This window comes from Pongo pygmaeus, chromosome 1, assembly GCF_028885625.2.
Source record: "Pongo pygmaeus isolate AG05252 chromosome 1, NHGRI_mPonPyg2-v2.0_pri, whole genome shotgun sequence".
In the NCBI taxonomy this organism is placed as follows: Eukaryota; Metazoa; Chordata; class Mammalia; order Primates; family Hominidae; genus Pongo; species Pongo pygmaeus.
The window spans coordinates 186,135,266-186,155,801 of record NC_072373.2 but is presented as its reverse complement, the minus strand read 5'-3'; the positions used below and the strand labels follow the sequence as shown (position 1 = coordinate 186,155,801).

At 44.3% G+C, this 20,536-nt stretch overlaps 1 protein-coding gene across 13 annotated transcripts in view; it reads right to left on the bottom strand.

The window, feature by feature from the left end:
• Positions 1-20,276, bottom strand: part of ERI3 (ERI1 exoribonuclease family member 3) — a 134,176-nt gene extending 113,900 nt beyond the window's left edge. For 2 of the 13 annotated variants that reach the window (XM_054490831.2, XM_063665484.1), the window contains exons 1-3: positions 20,161-20,242; positions 17,752-17,827; positions 4,066-4,343 (exon numbers count right to left, since the gene is read on the bottom strand). In XM_054490831.2, coding sequence (XP_054346806.1) covers positions 4,066-4,320 — 255 coding nt within the window. In that variant the 5' untranslated portion in view covers positions 4,321-4,343; positions 17,752-17,827; positions 20,161-20,242. The other 11 variants (XM_054490784.2, XM_063665481.1, XM_054490806.2 and 8 more) reach the window with 10 other exon arrangements.
• Between the last annotated feature and the right edge of the window lie 260 nt (positions 20,277-20,536).

The following is a 20,536-nucleotide window of genomic DNA, read 5'->3' as shown; positions in this document are numbered from 1 at the left end:
TACCATGCAGGGTCTTGAGTACTGAAAGTTCCTGCTGGCTGTGGTGGCTCACACCTGTAATCACAGCACTTTAGGAGGCCGAGGTGGAAGTATCATTTGAATCCAGGAGTTTGAAACCAGCCTGGGCAACATAGTGAAACCCCATCATTATAAAAATTAAGCAGAAAATTAGCCAGGCATGATGGAGCATACCCATAGTCCCAGCTACTTGGTAGGCTAAGATGGGAGGATCGCTTGAGCCCAGGAGGTTGAGGCTGAAGGTTGAGGCTGCATTGAGCTGTGATCACACACTGCACTCCAGCCTGGGCAACGGAGCAAGACTCTGTCTCAAAAAAAAAAAACCAGAAAGAAAAAACAGAAAAGGGAGCTGGTCAGGAGAGGCGCCTGGATGGTTCTCATTCATAAGCTCAGCCCTACTCCCAGGAGGCATGCAGACCTTACTCATTAAGAATCAGGCCGGGGGCGGTGGCTCATGCCTGTAATCCCAGAACTTTGGGAGGCTGAGGCAGGTGGATCACCTGAGGTGGGGAGTTTGAGACCAGCCTGACCAACATGGAGAAATCCCATCTCCACTAAAAATACAAAATTAGCTAGGCATGGTGGCGTACGCCTGTAATCCTGGCTACTCGAGAAGCTGAGGCAGGAGAATCGCTTGAGGTAGAGGTTGCGGCGAGCTGAGATCGCGCCATCGCACTCTAGCCTGGGCAACAAGAGCGAAACTCCATCTCAAAAACAAAAAAAAAAGAATCAAAGAATCTCTGTCAAATGGACAGCCATCAAGCCGTTCTGACAGAGCACTAAGGAAGGCTGATCTAAGGTGTATACCTTATTCTGGTCCTTTTGCTGTCTCTTCTGGCAGTTCATTCTCATCCCAAATCTCAACCTTTCCTGCTTCCATTTAAACTTCTTTCTTTTTTGTCCCTATTAAAATCAAGAGCAAGTTGTTATCACACTCCTTGGAATAATTACTCCTCACATGATGAATTTATTCAGTCTGAACAAGAAATCAGTCACCAAAGCTATAATCAATTTATTTTCTAAGTTCTATTTTTGTGCCTCTAATGATTTGTGGTCTAATTCCTGAGCTTTTCCAATTTCTCCACTTCCCTTGTTGACCAGAAGACCTAAACAGCACAGGGGCTCTAATAAGAACCTGACCTATATCGACCTCAATGGAAGGATACTATTCTATCTAGGACTGACAACTTCTCCAATCCATCTTCTTGGCTTTCTCTGAATCCCATCAGGATCCTGCTACCTGCAAACCTTAAAAAAGCTCTCCCATAAAAAAGGGAGATTTTAAGTTGCTACTAACAAGTTTCAACCTGCCGTCCCTTTCCTGAAGGTGGTCTGATGGGTAGTCCAACACAGATGTCTGGCCCCAAACTCACCTTGCCAACTGTTGATCACAGCATTGTAGAGGTTTAATGAAGTCAAGATGCATTACATTTATCACTTGCCCTAGATCCACTCAAATCCATCACTATGTCACAGCAAGAAGTTAGATTGATCTGACAGGATTTGCTCTTCTTCACAAACCCATGTAAGTTATTACTCAGTGCCCCACGCTCTTCTAGCTGTTTGCTGATTGATTATCTGACGATCAGGTCAAGTATCTTCTCTGGAATCACAGTAAACTAACGGGTCTATAATTTCCAAGATCATTCATATTCTCCTTTTAAAGATAAGCAAGACAGCAAATGCTTCTTCCCGAGTTCTCTAAAGCAACAGCTAATGCTTTGCTAATAATGAACCAGGGCAGCCAATTCCTTAAGTGCCCTTGGAATCACATCATCAGGGTTCATTGATTCTGGAGATAATCTTTAATCAGGCCCAGATCCTGGTAAACAATGTGAAGCCCTAACTCAGCCTGGGTCTGGAAGGTCTTAGTGCCTAAGTCTGGGAAGGAAGTTGGTGATACAAGCTGTTTAAATCTGTACTGCATGATGTCTTCAGCATTGTGATTAATAAATAAATAAGTAAAAATAAAGCCTTTGAAAGAGAGATAAAAGGTGACATTGACAGACCAAACTGAGACATGATTCAGGCTTCACCTTCAGGAATATTGGCAGGACCCTCCACAGGACAAGAAAACAGAGCTACATAATTATCTGAGCTTATAATCTAACTGAAAAGGTAAGAAAACACACATATATAAGCATATGCCAGAAAGCAGTAAATGCCATAACAGAGGTGCCAAGCGATTATGAGGGATCAGAAGCGGGATGAATCATATGTGACAGAGATGTGTTAGATTTTAGTCTTATGTCCCACTAGGGCTTACCCAGTGACTGAAGTAGAAGAAATAATATGACATATTAAGATTTGGATCCCTGATTCCCAACATGGGAGAATCTAAATAACCAAAATTCCCAACGTAACCACCAGCTGCCCTCACCACACCAGAGAAACTCCAGTAGTTTGGGGAGGTATGGAAGAAGACTCTACAGTACAAGCAGGAGCCAGAGGCAGAGAAAGTAAGTGTGGCTGGAGTAGCTCCCAAGCTGCATTCCCTTTCACCCAAAGGACCTTCCTTTAGGATATTCTCCTTATCCAGCTCCTGGGTTCCCAGCCCTCAGTAGGCCTCATTCCAGTGTCCCAAAGGCAGACCAATGCATTAAGAGAGTACAGGAAAGAGGAAAGGAGAAAGGGAAAACTAGAGGTTGTCGTATCTGCTTTATGTAAAATAATTTACCATTCTAAAGACAGATCCCTTCCTGAAAAAACCAACCACGACAGACAAACCCAGTTTATCTTTGAATGGACCACACTCCTCCCTACCTTCAAAGTGCCAATGCTGAGGTCCCCTTCTCTCCGTCCTCCTTACGATTGAAAGCTGTTCCCAGAGCAACATGTCTATGCATCCCCAAATCACACACTCTATAACCTAACCCTATAGAGAAGAGTTACAGTCCTAGAGCCAGGCATATTCAATGCACCAACACTACAATGAACTGCTACATCAGCCCCCAATCATTCCCTCAAAGCAAACACCACATACTTCAATATCACCTGCAGCTAATCCAAGCCTCCTAGTAGCATTAACTTAAAAGCTAAAAGGTCTTTGAACACAGCTGGTGACTAATGAAAAAAAGCAAGCAAAGAAATTGTCCTTTCCAACAGACCAACAATGGTACTTGCTCAGGTTATCTAATGCTGCATAACAAATCATCCCAAAACCTGTGACTTAAAATATCAATAATCATTTGTTATCCCTCACAGTTCCTGTGAGTCAGGAATTTGAGAGTGGCTTAGCTGGCTAGTCTGGCTCAAAGTCCCTCCTAAGGTTGAAGTCACATGTCCACTGGGGCTGCAGTCATCTGAAGGCCTGACCAGGGCTGGTAGATTCACTTCTAAGATAGCTCATTCTCATGACTGGCAAGTTGGGCACTGGATTTTGGCTAGATTCACTTCTAAGATAGCTCATTCTCATGACTGGCAAGTTGGGCACTGGATTTTGGCTAAGAGCCTCAGTTCCTACACACATGTGCCTCTCCACAGGGCTGCTTGAGTGTCCTGGCAGCATGACAGCTGGCTTCCCCCAAAGCAAGTGGTCCAAAAGAGCAAAGTGGACTGCAATACTTTTTATAACTTACCCTCAGAAGTCATACATTATCTCTTCCACTGTATTCTATTAGCTATACAGGGATATCTTTGATTCAGTGCAGGAGGGGAACTACCAAGCGTGTGAATAGCAGGAGTTAAGGATCATTGAGGTCATCTTGGAGGCTAGCTACTATAGCACTCCTTAAAGGAACAAGTGGCAGTAGCAGGAGAACGGAGGAAAGAAGAGAACAGAGAAAGGAAGGACGGGAGAAGGAAATATTTTGATTCCCAAAAGCTGAGACTAGAGAGAAACAATGTACCCAGTTCTCTCCAGAGACTTCTCAGGTCTACCTTACACTAGCATACCTGAAACAAGTCCTGCTTCCTAGACAGGAACTCTAAATGAGTAGCTAAAAGACAGGAAGGCATGAGAAAGCTCCTTTGGGTCCCAGGAAGAAAACTATCCTCCCTCCCTCCTTGCCCACCCCACCTTTTCTAAAGCAATGATGGAACAGTTACCTGAGGATGAATCTGTGGCTTGTCGCACGTGGCCTCAAAGTCCAGCACTAAAAAGTAGTGATACCTCTGGGGAGGGAAGGACACCATTGCCGCCATGGATGCGCCAAAGCCGTGGGCCGCCAGCTTTCTGGTGGATATGGAGCAGAACTCCGGAACACCACAGGGAGAAAATAAGTGGGAGCCCAGCACTTTTCTTGCTCTTGAAAGTAAATACGAAGAAAATCGAGCTGCTCCAGTCTGTAAAGGTGCTAGCATTGAACATCCAGAAGCATCTAAAACTTAGGGGAGGAAAGTTTAAAAAAAAAAAAAACAAAAGAAAAAAAGAAAAAAAAAGAACAGAGAGCCTGGGTTACTCCCTCCCACTGTGGCCCTGTTCCATCTAGTCTTCAGGAATATCCACGCAACATGGGCCACTCCCCAGTGTTTCTGGGCCCCTTTTCTAAATCATAGTATTCATTACTAAAGTTCAAGACCCTAATAGCAGCACCTGCAGCATTATTACAGCTCTGAGTCTCCCAGATCATTCTCAAAACAACATGCAACACTGGCCTTCATCTTTAAATGGAGCTCTAAAGTTCAAAAGAGAGGAGAGAGAAAAATTGTGCAGTCACTTCTCAGGTGGCAACAGTTAACATTAAAGCTATGGGTCCAAAGTAACGTGAGGTGACCCTGTTGTACAATCAGTCCTGGAAGCTAAGTAGACTCAGACAAGCAGCAGAAAATGTCCAAGGCTCTTTTCTCAGCTCCACTAGGAGCCATTTGCCCCTGGCTTTCCAGTCTGTATCTTGATGTCTCCACATACCCTCCTCCCCTCTCCCAAGGTGAAGGCAAACAAAGCGAATCACAGGGGAGTTTGCTCTCACATTCTGGTGATCCCCCAACCCCCACACTAGTAAGTGGCACCCTGGGGGAATGAACAGTGCCTGGAGAGCACAGCTGGCTACAGCCTTAGGCCTTCTCATTTGCTGCCTTAGACTCGGTCTCTACTAGAGGCCCTGAATGACTGCGGGACTTTTTAAATAGGGAAGAAAAAGAAAACCCAGATGTGGCAGTAATAGGAGCATGGCTAAAAGTCTAGTAAAGTTTTCTGAGTGAACATGTGCAAAAAAAAAAAAAAAAAAAAAATCGAATCACTTTTCCTTTAAGTTTTCCCCTTAAATTTGCAGAATGCCTGCTCCTCAGAGGCCTAACTAAATATAAAAATCAAAGCCTAAGTTTTACTCACGAATAACTCAAACTTCCTTAAAAAGAAAAAAGGAACAAAGCAGAAATGTTGTCTTTCTCCCTTTAATACTCAACATTCAAATTTCTCTCAACTTTAATCCTCAAATAAGAAATCTCACTGTACAATACAGTAATGGCCACAGTTTGTGCTTTCTGAAGCCTCATTCCAACACAGCCAAAGGCTTGCCTCTGATGGCTGCAAGTGGGCAACTGGCTCCCTTCACATAGGGTAGAGGGATAGCACCCTGTGAAGTCCAGCGCATACTCAAAGGCAATAAGGTCACTACTACCTGAACAGAAGCAGATAATGCCAAGTATGGCTGTCTTCCCATCTCTCTTCTGACTCACTGAATGAGCTACAGTAACTTGCCTATATATTTACTAGGATATATGCTAGTGTAGGTCCTCAATTTCCCTATCCCTATAATGAGATTTCAGGGGGATTCAGTGGAGCTAAGACCAAAAAAAAAAGTTCTTCATGGATCCTGCACAAGCACAGCACTTGTTTTCACCACTGCTTTATAGCCTCACCAAAAATACAGCCAAAACTCAGCCCAGGTAGACAAACGCTGGCTTGAGTTTCAATATGGAGTCTCCTGGAAAGGCAAGAGGGCCAATATCCCTTTGAAAGCCAGAATCTTCTCATCACCTATTCCTGAATAGTACTGGAAGCCTTAATGAGATGGAAGACACCAGTCTGCTCAAATTACTCATTCTAGTTTGGATCCAAAGTCCCTCAAGGACTTAGACTCTTCTCTAACCCCATAAAAGTGTAAAGACTTCCGAAAGTCCTAATGTTCTACAGTGTACACAGAATATGTGTAGTATATACAGTCAGTCAATCCTGTCTACTAAATACTATAAGCAGTTAAGCATAATGAGTAAGGAAGGCTTCCAAGTTTGAATCCTGGCTTTACCACTTACTACCCATGGCACCTTGGGCATGCTGTGTTCTTCAATTCCTCATCTGTAAAATGACAATAACAATAGCACCTACTCCTTAAGTGAGAATAAAATGAGACAACACATGTAAAGCTCTAAGAGCAGTGCCTGGCATATAACGGCTTAATATATATTAGCCTAATGTTATTACTACTATCCTATTGGGCTATGCCCACCTGGCCAGGCCTGGATCCCCAGATTCTGGGCCTACAAATCCAACTAATTCATAAGGCAGCCTCAGAGAGTAATATCGATGTCTTCTGCAACCCTAAAATGCTCTAGACCTCTGACAGAGCATACTATATATACCCTATTCTGATGGCCAGTGGTCCTCTTGCCTGCAGGCCTTGCTCTCTCACCTGATTTCATCTACATCAAAAAGCTGCTTTTGGCGAAGCACAGTGACTGATACCTGTAATCCCAGCACTGTGGGAGGCTGAGGCAGAAGTATTGCTTGAGCCCAGGAGTTTGAAACCAGCCTGGGAAACATAGTGAGACCCAATCTCTACAAAAAATAAATTAAAAATTAGCCAGGCGGGGTGGTGCATGCCTGTAGTCCCAGCTACTTGGTAGGCTGAAGTAGGAAGATCGCTTGAGCCCAGGAGGTTGAGGCTACAGTGAGCTGTGATGGAGCCACTGCACTCCAGTCTGGGTGACAGAAGCAAGACCACGATTCAAAAACAAAACAAAACAAAACAAAAAAACTTCTCCTGTAGGAAGTCTTGAGAGTAGACATTAGGAGGTCAGGCCTCCACATATCAGCAGTTACTGGATTCCACACTTCCCTTACTTCTAACAACCAAGTTCAGTTCAAGTCAAGAAACAGAGGGTAGCTCTTCCTCTTCCCTTCCTGAAAAACTCAATCCTAAAGCCATTAGGTGCAGCAGAAGAGAGCAGATATCTACAACAGGTGGAGTAGGGTGAGCCAGAGAGGTCTGGGGGACACTGTCAGAGCCCAGGCAGGGTGAGGAAGACATCCTTGCAGAAGTGGGAAGGTGTGGTGCAGCATGTCAGAGCCAAGGGGGATGTGGAAAGCATCCATGTCGGCTGGCAGTCTGATGTGGGGTGACACACGCAGGGTAAAAGAGGCACTCATGAGGGGTAAAGGGCAGTGGCAGTAATGAGGATTAGCTACCTACAGAGGAACTGATCAAAGAAGTGCATATATTACGGATAATGGGACCCAGGTTTCTCACTGTTAAGAGAAAGGAGTTAAAATATGGAAAGGGAGAAAATCTGTGGTGTTGGATTGGAATTGGCAGGAAGAATGCGAACTCATGGTTTCTGATTAGATGTGTATCAGATAGATAGATGGATACACACACACACAAATATACACACATATGCATATATATTTTCTAGCTCTATTTAAGGAAGAGCCAGGGAGCAGTAACAACGGCAATGAGCACACCTAGCACTCCATTGCCTTCTTGTTTTTTTTGAAGACAGGGTCTTGCTCTGTTGCCCAGGCTGCAGTGCAGTGGCACAATCATAGCTCACTGCAGCCTCGAACTCCCAGGCTCAGGCAATCTTCCCACCTCAGCCTCCCAAGTAGCTTGGACCACAGGCATGTGCCACCACATCCAGCTAATTTTTTTTTTTTTTTTTTTTTGTAGAGATGAGAGTCTCACTACGTTGCCCAGGCTGGTCTCAAACTCCTGGGCTCAAATGTTCTTCCCACCTTGGCATCCCAAAGTGCTGGGATTATAGGCATGGGCCACAGCACCCAGCCCCAGTTGCCTTCTAAATACCATTCCCCACTAAAAGAAACAGAGGTCCTTGGAGAAATGGCTGATTCCAGGGATGCAGCAAGAGAAATACAAGATGAGCGCATAACATCTTGTACCAGAAAGCAAGGAAACACCCAAATCATGATGGGAACATACCAAAAGGATACAGAAGCCACCCACTGGCCAAGAAACAATGATAGTAATGGATTATAATGCACTGAATAGAAAACCATGAGTCCATAAAGATATAAATCAATAAAATTAAACTTTGATGTGAGATATTTACATAGTTTCAAAGTATCTTCCCACAAAATACTTATTAATTACAACTAGTAGTAATTTTATGATGGAGAAGCCTGGCAGACATCACCTTGATCAAGTGATCAAAGTGAACATTATCAATAATGGGATAAATCAAAATCATGCGACGAAAAGAACAAAGCATCATTTCTGTTATATTCCTGAAGCTACACAACCTAAATCTAATCATGAGAAAATGTCACACAAACCCTAATTGAGAGACAATCTGAACAATAACCAGCCTGTAATCTTCAAAAGTATCAAGGTCATGAATGCCAAGGAACGTTTACTGAGGAAAGTCTAAAGGAGACTAAAGAGATTTGACAACCAAATGCAACCCACGATTCTGAACTGGATCACTTTGCTGCAAAGAACATTCTTAGGACAACTGGCCAAACTTTAATGGGGTCCAAGGTTTATATAGAGGTTTTATATCAATGTTAATTTCCTGATTTTGATGGTTGTATTGTGACTAGGTAGGAAAATGTCCTTGTTTATAGGAAATGCACACCAAGTATTCAGGGTGATGGGGCATTAGGTCAGCAACTTAACCCTCAAATGGTTCAGGGAAAAAATTATTTCTACTGTACTTACAACTTTTATGTAAATTTGGGCTGTTTCAAACCTTTTTTTAAAATTGTTTTTTAAAATCAGCTGGGTGGGGTGGCTCACACCTATAATCCCAGCACTCTGGGAGGCCAAGGCAGGCAGATCGCTTGAGGTCAGGAGTTCAAGACCAGCCTGGGCGACATGGCAAAACCCCATCTCTACTAAAAATACAAAAATTAGCCAGGCATGGTAGCACACGCCTGTAATCCAGCTACTCAGGAGGCTGAGGCAGGAGAATCGCTTGAACGTAGGAGGCAGGGTTTGCAGTGAGCTGAGACCACATCACTACACTCCAGCCTGGGTGACAGAGACTCCATCTCAATAAATAAATAAATAAATAAATAAAATTGTTTTTTAAAATCCATGTGCAATGTGGTTACAATTTTAAAATTTAAAATATCACACAGACAGTATTTGAAGAGACAGATCTCCCTGTAATGCCCACAGAAGGTAGGCTGCATGTTCTCTCTGGTAGAGAGGCTCAAAGCATCTCTCAGCCCAAACAGTATCTCTATCCAGCCGAGTTTCCATTAGAAGAGCCCCGACTCAATGCCCACTTCATTGGCACTCCTGACACCATAGAGCCTTCTCAGGAAACACACCTGCTCCCTGCAGCAGCATCCCACCTGCCCTCGCACCCTCCGGTGTCTTAGGGATTTCTCTTTTCTATCGATGTCTTTATGTTTTAGTCACAAATTTGCAGGCTATAAGTCTATAGCTTATAATATCAACTGGGACTTCAAGTATCTAAATGAGGGCCAGAACTCAAAAGAAAGTTTATGATTCTGCCTATTTCTGCAAACTATCTTTCATCAGAGACTAAGATTTATACACATTTATTCTCAGACATCCTTTTCCCTCTCCTAGCAAATTAAAGGTATTAAGTAGCCCATGGCAAGGAGGAAAATGAATGATTCTCTCCTCAATATGAAGGGCCCAGGTCCCCAGTGGGGGCAGGGGAGGGGTAAATGGGACTGCCACGGGGCCAGCCCGATTTGGAGAAACAGGCCTGCTCCAGAGCCCCTGGAGGACGGTCTCTGTGCAGAGTATTTACACAACAGACACCAGTGGCTCCTCTGCAGCCATTACTGTCTATCAGGTAAATAACACATGTGCCAAAACACACATTTAATGAGGGAAATAATATGCCTTTATAAAAAGACTCAATCTGTATTTACCTGAGAGACCAAAGAAGCACCAAATCACCAGATTAGAGGAACCACAGAGGAGTCGTTCTGGTGTCTTGGGTAAATAGACATTTTATAGCCTCCATTACTGGAGGGGTGAGCGGAGGGGGTCAACCTTTAACATCCACACACACAGGCCAAGGGAGTCCTCAGGATGGGAAAACAAGAGGAGCCCACTGTGAAACAGGTGGTCTACTCCCACTCCCACCTCCCCAGCCACAGGTACTTGGGATCTCGGATGGTGTATGTTTATACCACCCCTGGATTCAATTCATTCCATTAAAAGCCAGACTAGGAGACAGGGATACATTCGAGTAACTCCAAGTTACCTGTAACAGGTTCTGAGTCCAGCTGACTGAAAGCACCTAGGAATACAACAATCATAGCTTCCTCAGTTCTCAGTCCTGGTGTAAGTCCCCGACCCAATCTGACCTGCAGTATCACAAGTGCTCAGGCACGTGAGTCACAGAAACAACAACAAAAAACACAGTAATACCTGTCTGGAACTCACTTAGTCACAGGCTTTGACTCAAGCAGCTAAAAATAGCCTGGGCAAAAATACAAATAAACTGCATTCCTTCAAAAGTCATAATCTTCAATCTAATGAATATATCCTTACTGCCAGAGCACTCTCTGTGTAAAAAACAAACTGTCAAAGGTGAAAGAAAACCTAAGAGGCAACACAGTCCAACCAGCCAGGGAAAATGAGATTAGAAAGAGAAAAGGACTGCCCAAGGTTCACACTGCAAGAAATAGTAAGAATAGAACCCAGGCTCTCGACTCCAAGGCCAGGGTCTCAGGCTACTGCTCCAACACAAGGAAAAGGCCTCACTAGTCATTTCCCAAGCTGTGCAGTCTCACAGAAGAGGCCAGGAGCCTGAGGACTCCATCTAGTTTGCTGAAGGCTAGAGGTTGAAGACAAAACAAAGCTTGACATGCCCTGGAACCTCCACATGGTCCCAATGCAGAAAGGAAGCAGGAACTCTACAACTGGGTCCTCACCTCAACAAAACAGTCTCCTCTACACTCAGTCCCTGCCTTGGCCTGTAGCTACAGCTGCTTCTGCTCCAAGGCACAGCTACGGAGAGCTCCCCCAACTCAGAAGCAGCTGCTAATAATCCCAAACTACCAGCAGAGCTAAAATCACTAAAGATCTTCAGGAACACCAAATTCTGAGGGCAACATCACAGGTCACAGCAGGCTTGCTCTCCCCTTCAATTGGTCTGTTTCAGCAGCTCCAAGAAACACATAAAAAGAGGCAATTGTTTGTGATTTTCCTGCTGTTTGCTAAACCAGCAGCCATGCCCAGTAGCTTGGGCAAACTCCTTTCAGCGGCCAAAGCTTGAAGACATCTTTTTACAAAATCCTGCAAGTCAGTTGCAACCCCATCACACATGAGAAGGGGCAAAGCCTTGCTTCCTAACACACCATAAACAGACTAGAGATGGATGGATGGAGGGCAGGGTATGGTAGCATCATCCCTTTAAGCACCTCTCACATTTGTAGACAGCATCTGATCCCAGAAGAGAGGTACCCAGAACTGTTAAATACTTCCCATACTCCTGGTCCCAAGATGGGGAACTGGTGTAAAAGCAAGGAGTTATATAATCTAGTGTTAAAACACTGGTAATAGACAAACCTAGGTTCAAATCCTGACTCTAATACCAATTATTTGTAATAATAGCTATATAATAATAATACCTATATCTTTGGGATTCAATTTAACCATGCAATGTACAAAAAGTGCTTTGCATAATAGCAAGTGCTCAATAAAAGGGAGCTGTTACTACATGAGAAAGAGAAAAAGGAAACACCCTTTTCTGAAAATCTACTCCAAGCCAGGCATTGTATCGATGATTTACATATTTTATCTTATTTAATCCTCCCAAGTATCAAGCAGAATGGGTAACAGTATGCTCATATTACACATGAGGAAACTAAGTGCTCGGAGGTGCTCAGCCCTTTGGGGCCCTATTCTCTACCACGTGTGATGGCCCACATTTCCCCACGACTGATTCCCTCCATCCGACAGAGGACCAAGAATGCATATCAACTGCAGTTTTTCTTTTGAGGCAAAGTGTAACTTTAACTAAAAGTAACTCAACCTTAAGCAATAATTAAGTCTATCCAAATCATCCTAACTAGTTTTCATATTTTTTTTATATTTTAAAAAGAAAAATTACAGGCCTGAGCACAAGAGCAGAATTAAAAGAACGGCAGCACAAGGAACTCGAAGCCTCTTCTCAAACAAAATTCCAGAGGAGCAAATCTTTCCATCTTACAGAGTGGAAACTGGCAGGAGGCAGGGTTATAACCAATTCTTACTCAAGTACCCAAATGTGAGGTTTCCTTTTACAAATTTGTGCTTTGGCAAATGCTGCTCCCTATTTTGGAATGCACTTCCATTTTTCGCCAGACAAATTATGACTCCTTCCTCAAAATCCAGCTCAAATCTCCCCCCTTTTGGTGGGTTTCTCTGACACTCCATCATAAAGCTAACTGTTTAAGTATAATCCAGTGGCACAGTTTATTTCTACTTCATAACTTTTATCTCACTATGTTGTAAGATATTAGGTATGTTTCTTCTACTACCAGTAATTTTCAGAGTTAAGGAAGAAGGATAGAAGACAGCAGTATAGGTGTATGTGTGCATGTGCGTGTTAAAAAAAAAAAAAAAAAGCACATTTGACATAATTATTTGACTTGCTTGTCAGACTAATGCATTTTAAAATTTCAAATAGCATTAAAGAGCATGAGATTGTTTTGTTGTGTGTGTGTGTGTTTTAATCCAAACTGTGCTAAGTCTAAACAGAGTTTTTAAAGCCTGAGAAACACTGAGCTAGATCCCTAAGGTAAGGACCACATTTTATTCATTTCTGTATTCCCAGCACCCAGCACAGGACCAGGCACAAAGTAAGCAAGAGTAAACGTTTGCTAAATGAATTAATATGCCCACAGTCAGGATGCCAACTGCTCTGGAATTAGAACATGCTAATTAGAACAGAGCAGGGTCTAAGCAGCAAACAAAGCTTCTTCTCTTCCTTTCTTTATCCTTTCTCCTAGCCCACCCCATTCTGTCCTCCCTAGTTAAAAAGAGCGAAAAAGAGCGAAAGAAAGAGTGAGAGACAGAGAGACAGAGAGGGAGAGAGAGAATTGCCTTGGTGCCGGAATACTATTAAAAGGATTAATTTAGGGACCAGTGTTTGGACTGTCACATCCAATCACTACCCACAGATCTACAGCTTCCCAAATCAGGCTCATGCAAAGAGGAATCAATTGCAAGGATACAGAGGGTCTGAACAGGCATACTAATGGCCTCCTGAGGTGCCAGCGGCCAGCTCTGACACTCCCATAAATTATCTGCCTTTTGATTTTACCTGTAGCTGTGGGGCACAAGGCACAATTTTGAACACATCAAAGCAATCCCTGGTAACCCAAGGCTCCTCAAGGAATGTCCCCAAAGAGGAAAGCCTAAAAACAATGACCCAAAAGGGAGTCTGCTTCCCAACAGTTCTGGTTCTAGCAATCATTAATTAAAACTCAACAGAACCAAATGGATAATGTGGGACCCAAATCAAACCTAGTAGATCTGGACAAGGCATGCATCAGACTGCAGTTCTGCAATGACTATGCACCTCTCACTCAAGGAAAAGTGAAATCACAGCAATAAACTAACACACTTTCATCTGGATGGCAAATCTGCCCTAGCTTTGACAGTACCTCACAGCAGGACCTCAGGCAACTCATTTAACCTTTCTGGGCCTCAGTTTCTTCATATGGTATCAAGGACAAGAATGCTGACCACCTGACCCACTTCCCAGAGTGCTGGTGAAAAGTAATTTTTAAAAATTGAGAGGCACTTTACAAAGATGTAAGGCCACAGGGTGTCAACACTAATAAATGACCCCAGACAGACAGGGAGGAATGCTGGTCACACTGGTGAATTTCTATCGGGAAGCTGCTCACTCGATTTGCTTTACTGATGGTGTTGGGACTAAGGTTCACACTGAAAAAAGTTCTGGGATTGTTTTTTGTTGTTTTGTCTTGAGATGGAGTCTCACTCTGTCACCCAGGCTGGAGTGCAGTGGCTTGATCTCAGCTCATTGCAACCTCCACCTCCCGGGTTGAAGCAATTATCCTGCCTCAGCCTCCTCAATAGCTGGGACTACAGGTGTGTGCCACCATGCCTGGCTAATTTTTTGTATTTTTGTAGAGATGGGGTTTCACCATGTTGGCCAGGCTGGTCTCAAACTCCTGACCTCCTGACCTCAGGTGATCCACCCGCCTTGACCTCCCAAAGTGTTGGGATTACAGGTGTGAGCCACCGCGCCTGGCCAGTTCTGGGATTCTAAATGGAACACCCATTGTCTGAAAATTTTCCATTATGAAAAGCAGTGCCTCGCTTTAGTTGTAAATTCCTCCTGTCTGCTGGCTGCCACCGCGAGCAGCTATGTTTTTAGCATATGTTCACAACGACAACTGTGAGGACACAAAAAATACGAAGCCAAAAGCCAAGTCACCCAAATACTGGCTACTTTTTAAAACCTTATTAATTATATAAAATTTTATTAGTGATAAAAGTTATCAAGACACTGTGCAAAGAGTTTTACATACATTATTAAATCCTTCAGCCAACTCGATTGTCTCATTATCTCCATTTTACAGAGAGCAAAGTGAAGCCCAGAGAGGAAGTCACTTGCCCAAGGTCACATAAACACTGCTATCAGAAACCTACACTGGGGCTTGTAAGATGAAGACCTCCTACAAAGGAAAAGTAGGAAGAAAGGGAAAGCGCAGACATGGGACTCTCAGCTCTAACCTATTCATCAGACGCTCACCAAATACAATACTTTATTGGGTTCCTGTCCTTGACATATACCATCACACCTGAACTAGGAGACATCTCCAAAATGTCTGGAAGAGGTCATCAGTCTTCTACAAGCAAGGAAAGGAGAGACCAAATAGGACATATATAGAATGAGGTCAATTTCCTGGAAAGCTTAGGAAAATGGGTCATCCTCTGTGTGTACAGTTCAAGAAGTTCAAATTAATTGACAATAAGCTATGAGCCCTAAGACCAAGACTCCTTCCAGGGCTCCGTTTATTCCATACTTCATTAAAATATAGTTTCCAAAGGATTTTAATTCTTTTTTTTTTTTTTTGAGACAGAGTCTCACTCTGTTGCCCAGGCTGGAGTACGATGGCACAATCTCGGCTCAGTGCAACCTCCACCTCCCAGGTTCAAGCGATTCTCATGCCTCAGCCTCCCAAGTAGCTGGGATTACAGGCACATGCCACCACGCCCAGCTAATTTTTATATTTTTAGTAGAAATGGGGTTTCGCCATGTTGGCCAGGCTGTTCTCAAACTCCTGGCCTCAAGTGATCCACCCACCTCGGCCTCCCAAAGTGCTGAGATTATGGGCATGAGCCACCGTGCCCAGCTCTTTCAATTCATTTTATACCATCTTTCCCTTTCTACATCTTTTCCAGTCTGTAAAATAGAAGCCAGTATCTCCAACAAATTCTTTGGTAGACATTCTAGTAGATGGGTAGGAAGTTAGTAAAGAGAACCGTTATACTCACATATGCAAAGATTCAGTTATACTCTTTTTTTAATTTATAAGAAAAGCATATTTATAGATCAGTTTTTGTTGTTTTTGGCTTTTTTGTAGAGTTGGGTCTCAGTATCTTGATCAGGTTGGTCCCAATTTCCTGCCTCAAGCCTCAGCCTCCCAAAGTGCTGAGATTATAGGCACAAGCCATCGTACCCAGCCATATACTCAATTTTTAAGGACCAAAATAATGCCACAAAAGGGAAAAATAAAATGCTATCCATGTAATTACCACAGCCTCCTGACTAGTCCTGCTGCTTCCAGTATCGTCTGTCCCCTTCAATCCATTTTTCACAATGAAATCAGAGCAAACTTTTTTTTTTTTTTTTTGAGACAGAGTCTTGCTCTGTCACCCAGGCTGGAGTGCAGTGGTGTCATCTCAGCTCACTGCAACCTCCGCCTTCTAGGTTCAAGCAATTCTCCCGCCTCAGCCTCCCAAGTAGCTGAGATTATAGATGTGCACCACCACGCCCAGCTAATTTTTGTGTTTTTAGTAGAGATAGGATTTCAACATGTTGGCCACGCTGGTCTCAAACTCCTGACGTCAAGTGATCTGCCCGCCTCAGCTTCCCAAAGTGCTGGGATTACATGCGTGAGCCACCACGCCGGCCTGCCAACTTTCTAAAACATAAATCTAACGTCAGTCTACTGCTTAAAACCCTTTAATGGCTTCTTACTGTTCTTAAATCTGATCCAGAGGTCAGCAAACTATGTCCCATGGGCCAAATCTAACTGTCACCTTTATTTTATAAATAAAGTTTTACAGGAATACATCCATGCTCTTCCTTTTCATACTGTCTGTGGCTACTTTCACGCATAACTGCAGAGTTCAGTAGAGTTGAGAAGTTGTGACAGAGACCCAAAGCCTAAATATTTATTATCTTATCCATTACAGAAAAAATTTGCAGAGCACTAATCTAATCTTTTTTCTACTCCCTGGTCTAATCCTAAGAGTTTATAAGGCTAAGGCTCTGGCCTCTGCTTAGCTCCGGCTTCATCTCTCCCCATATCCTCCTGTCCCCTGACCACTAAGTACTCTGTTTCAGCCACATTGAACTTTCTCAAATTCAACAAAGCTCTGACACTTGGTCCCTCTTGTCTTCATCTAATTTTCTTTTCTTTTTTTTTTTTTAATTTTCCGTGTTCTTTGAGGGTTCGTTTACTTCCTCTGAGAGGCCTTCCCTGAGTCTACAAGTCTGGGTTAGAGACCCTTCTGAGTATTCCCAAAGCCTCTATACTTCCTTTACTATAGCACTCTCAGATCATATCATAACTGCCTTTTTACTATCAGTCTCTCCCATGAATTTGTAAGCTCTATGGTGTCAGGGAAGGTGGCTTTCTTGTTCACCACTACAATCCCAGGAACTAGCACAGTGCCTGGCCCTTAGTTATTGAACAAACAAGCTCGAGTCCCTGGATATCAATCATCCAGAGTATGCCTCTTTAGCTGGTCCCTGATCCTTGTAACACAGACAGTTTGGAACTAACCATCCACCAAAAGGTGACATGCAACCTAAATTAAACCAAGATCCCAAAGGCCTTGGTCAAATACATTAGCAAAAGCCAAACGAGAGACAGGTGTAGTGGCACATGCCTGTAGCTCCAGCTACTTGTGGGGAGGAGATAGCTTAAACCCAGGAGTTCGAGCCCAGTATGGGCAACCTAGCAAGGTCTCATAAATAAATAAATAAATAAATGTTTAAAGCCAAATGAAGATGTTTCTTCCTATTTTCTTAAGATGTGTATTTCTCAGGATAATGGGCTATTCTGGTTCTATTCAACCATCCTGAACCTAAAGTAGGTGCTCATGAGATGCCCAGAAAGCAACTGTGGCAGAACTTGAGAGTCTGGATCTCCCACCTCCAACTCTTACCACTTTAGAAACTTTAAGTAAGTTTCTACAGACTTTGAGCATATGTTACCTTATCAGAAGAGGCTACAAAAAAAAAAACGATTCGTTTAGACTTTGCGGATACATGGGAAAAAAAATACAATCTGCATCAGCCCCCACCCCCTACCCTCCAAGCCCAAATACTCAGAAGGAAATAAAGCCAAACTTGACCATGCAACAGGATTCTCACCTCTCCTTACTTCGAAGATGCCAAGACCGGCAGCTGGGGATGCTGAAGGTTCTGTGAGAGCTGGAAAGCCCCAATGCTGTGGATAAATACACATCTCTGCAACAAGTCTATTTCAATACCAAGGATTAAATCCCCATGAAGGATACTACACCTCAAACTCTAAACTCAAACTTTGGGATAACTGCCATCTATGTGGAAAGACAGTGCCCCCATAGAGCTTTCAGAAACTATTAGTACTACATTTGTAATGATTTTCATGTTCTCTAGTCATATACTTTTGCTCCTATGGAGGCTCACCTCCTAGAAACACTAAACATTTACCGAGAAAGACAGCCATGAAGTGGTGCCTCTTTGGGTAGTTTCAGAATCCTAGTCTAGTCAAGGAAGAAAACACTGGTAAGGCTGGCAATATTCAGAACTAAGGAACTAAGGCTGGGCCAGGACTGGGGGAGGGGTTGGTTGCCACAAATCCACAAGCCATACTGCAAATGGCCATATAGACTAGGAAACACTTTCAGGATACTTCCAAGCCTGCTTCAAGCTCTAAGAAAGTCAAGGTAACTAAATCCCAAGTCAAAACATCAATAGATACCTATCATCCTTTTCAACTAATTCATATCCTCCAAAGGACCAGAAGTTGCAGAGATGCCCCTGTTAGTGATGTCTTTTGCATAAAGAAACACCTAGGGTTGGAACTAATATATTCCTGTCTACCATTCCACACATTTAAGACTTTCTTCTACTCAGATCCCCTGGGAAAAGGCCACTCACCAATTTACACCACCACAAAGAAAACGCTTTTTAAAATGAAAGGGAATAAAAGCACTTTTATTTGGAAATTTCAAGTTGGAAGAAGAGCTCTTAGCCAAGCTCTATGACCTAGCTAGCTGATTATTTACAGGATCTTTGGGCAGGAATTGTTAATGAGCTTTTAATTTGGAGTGCTTAAGTTGCCAAAGTGCTCTGAGCTCCAGTGAAGCACCACAGAATCCATAAAGGAAACCTTATCAATCACTTCCCGGCAGCTCCCTTCCCCCAACCCCCACCTCCTGAGGAAAAGGCAGCCAAGTGGGTTTCTAACCAGGATCACAGACACACATTAGTGGAGTCACACTCCAAGTCCCTGTTTATAAATTGGCTTTTAAATGGTAGGAGATTCAGGTATAATAAACTTAAGCTCCAAGCAAGAACCCACTAAAACAAGGCATGCTGTATATGATAAAGTCAGAATAAAGCAGAATTTCATGAAGCCATTTCTGGAAGAAACTCTACAATCAAAACTCATTTAGCCACTCACAACCTAGTATAGTTTGAATAGCGTACAGTCTTTTAGCCAATAGGATTCATGTTTTGCTGCCCTTCCGCTGGGAGACTGATTAAATGTCTGACAAGAGTAAATGCCATTGAAGTGGCCAGAGACCTCTCGCAGACACAACGAAGGGCACTATTCGTTGCAAAATCCAGCTCTAAGGACAAAATCCAAACCCCCATTGAGGGGCCCCACATCCAGCATCTTCCAAGTCAACAAGGAGCAGTTATATTTTGCAAGAACTCGCAGTCAAGCCTCAATCCAAGTTCATGCTTTTTTTAAGAAAACACCTGTTGCTGGACCATTTGCAAGAGAGGCAAACAGAAAGCTAGCCAGGTTAGGCCCTTATTCACTCCTTCCACCATTACTACTACCACCGCTTCAGATTTACAAAGAGGTAAACTGCTAACCTGGTGTGTGGGCATGTGTTGGGGAGAGGGTCAAGCGAATGTTCTACCTACAATCTCCTTGCTCCATTTCTAGCCTCTCTGGTCAAACCTTTTCCTTCTCTAGTAATCCCAGTAAGTCAACCCCCTTAATAAACTCACCCATCCTGTCTTGCAAAGCTCTGCCCCGCTCCCCCTCCGCCAGAACGTTACTCAGTAGATTAAGCATCCAGGGTGAGCACATGGGCCAGCACCCCAGGTTGCATAAATTCTGCGCACCGCGACCCTCACCCCGCATGCATTAACTAGGGCCCAATCTTGGGGGGGGCAATTCAGCATCACCCACCCCGGGGTGTTGCCCCCAACTCGGGCCCATCCAAGTCCAGGGGAGAGTAAGGGGAGGGGCGGGGGGCCAGGAGACCAGCCCTCCTTCCCAGGGCCGCCCCCGCCCCCCGTCAGCAGCGGGAGAGGCTGTCGCCATGGCAACGCCCCCTCCTCGGGGCCAGCGCGGCAGGCTCCCTCCAGGTGCAGGCCCCGACGTCTCCCTCGGCCTCAGCAAGCGCTCAGGGCAGTTGGCGGCGGCGGGCGCGGCCCGCGCCGACTGCGGCGCCGGCCAGGCAGAGGCAGGGCCAGCTCCGCCCGCTCCCCACCGCCCGTTCCCGGCCGCCTGAACAGCGGCAGCCAGCACCACGAGTCCACAACACACCGACTCACCTCCGCGCACTCTGACCCCGACCGACGCGGCGGATGGGCGGGCGCTGTGGCCAACCGCTGAGCCCGCTGCCGGCCCCTTTGACCAATGGGCTGCAGTCGGGCGGGGCTTCTTCTCCCCAAACGCTCGCTCTCCCGCCGACATGCGCGCTAAGGTATGTCAAGATGGTGACTCCCGGCGGCCGGCGTTATGGGACTTGTAGTTTTGACGTTGCACAAACTCAGAAGAGAAGGCGGGGGCGGGGACATCACTTCTGATCGGTGAAAGGAATTATTTTAAAATGAAACTTTCTATGGCCTACAGCGATCTAACCAGGATCACAGACACACATTAGTGGAGGCCCCCATCTCCGTTTTCCCGCCCTCCAATATACCTGTA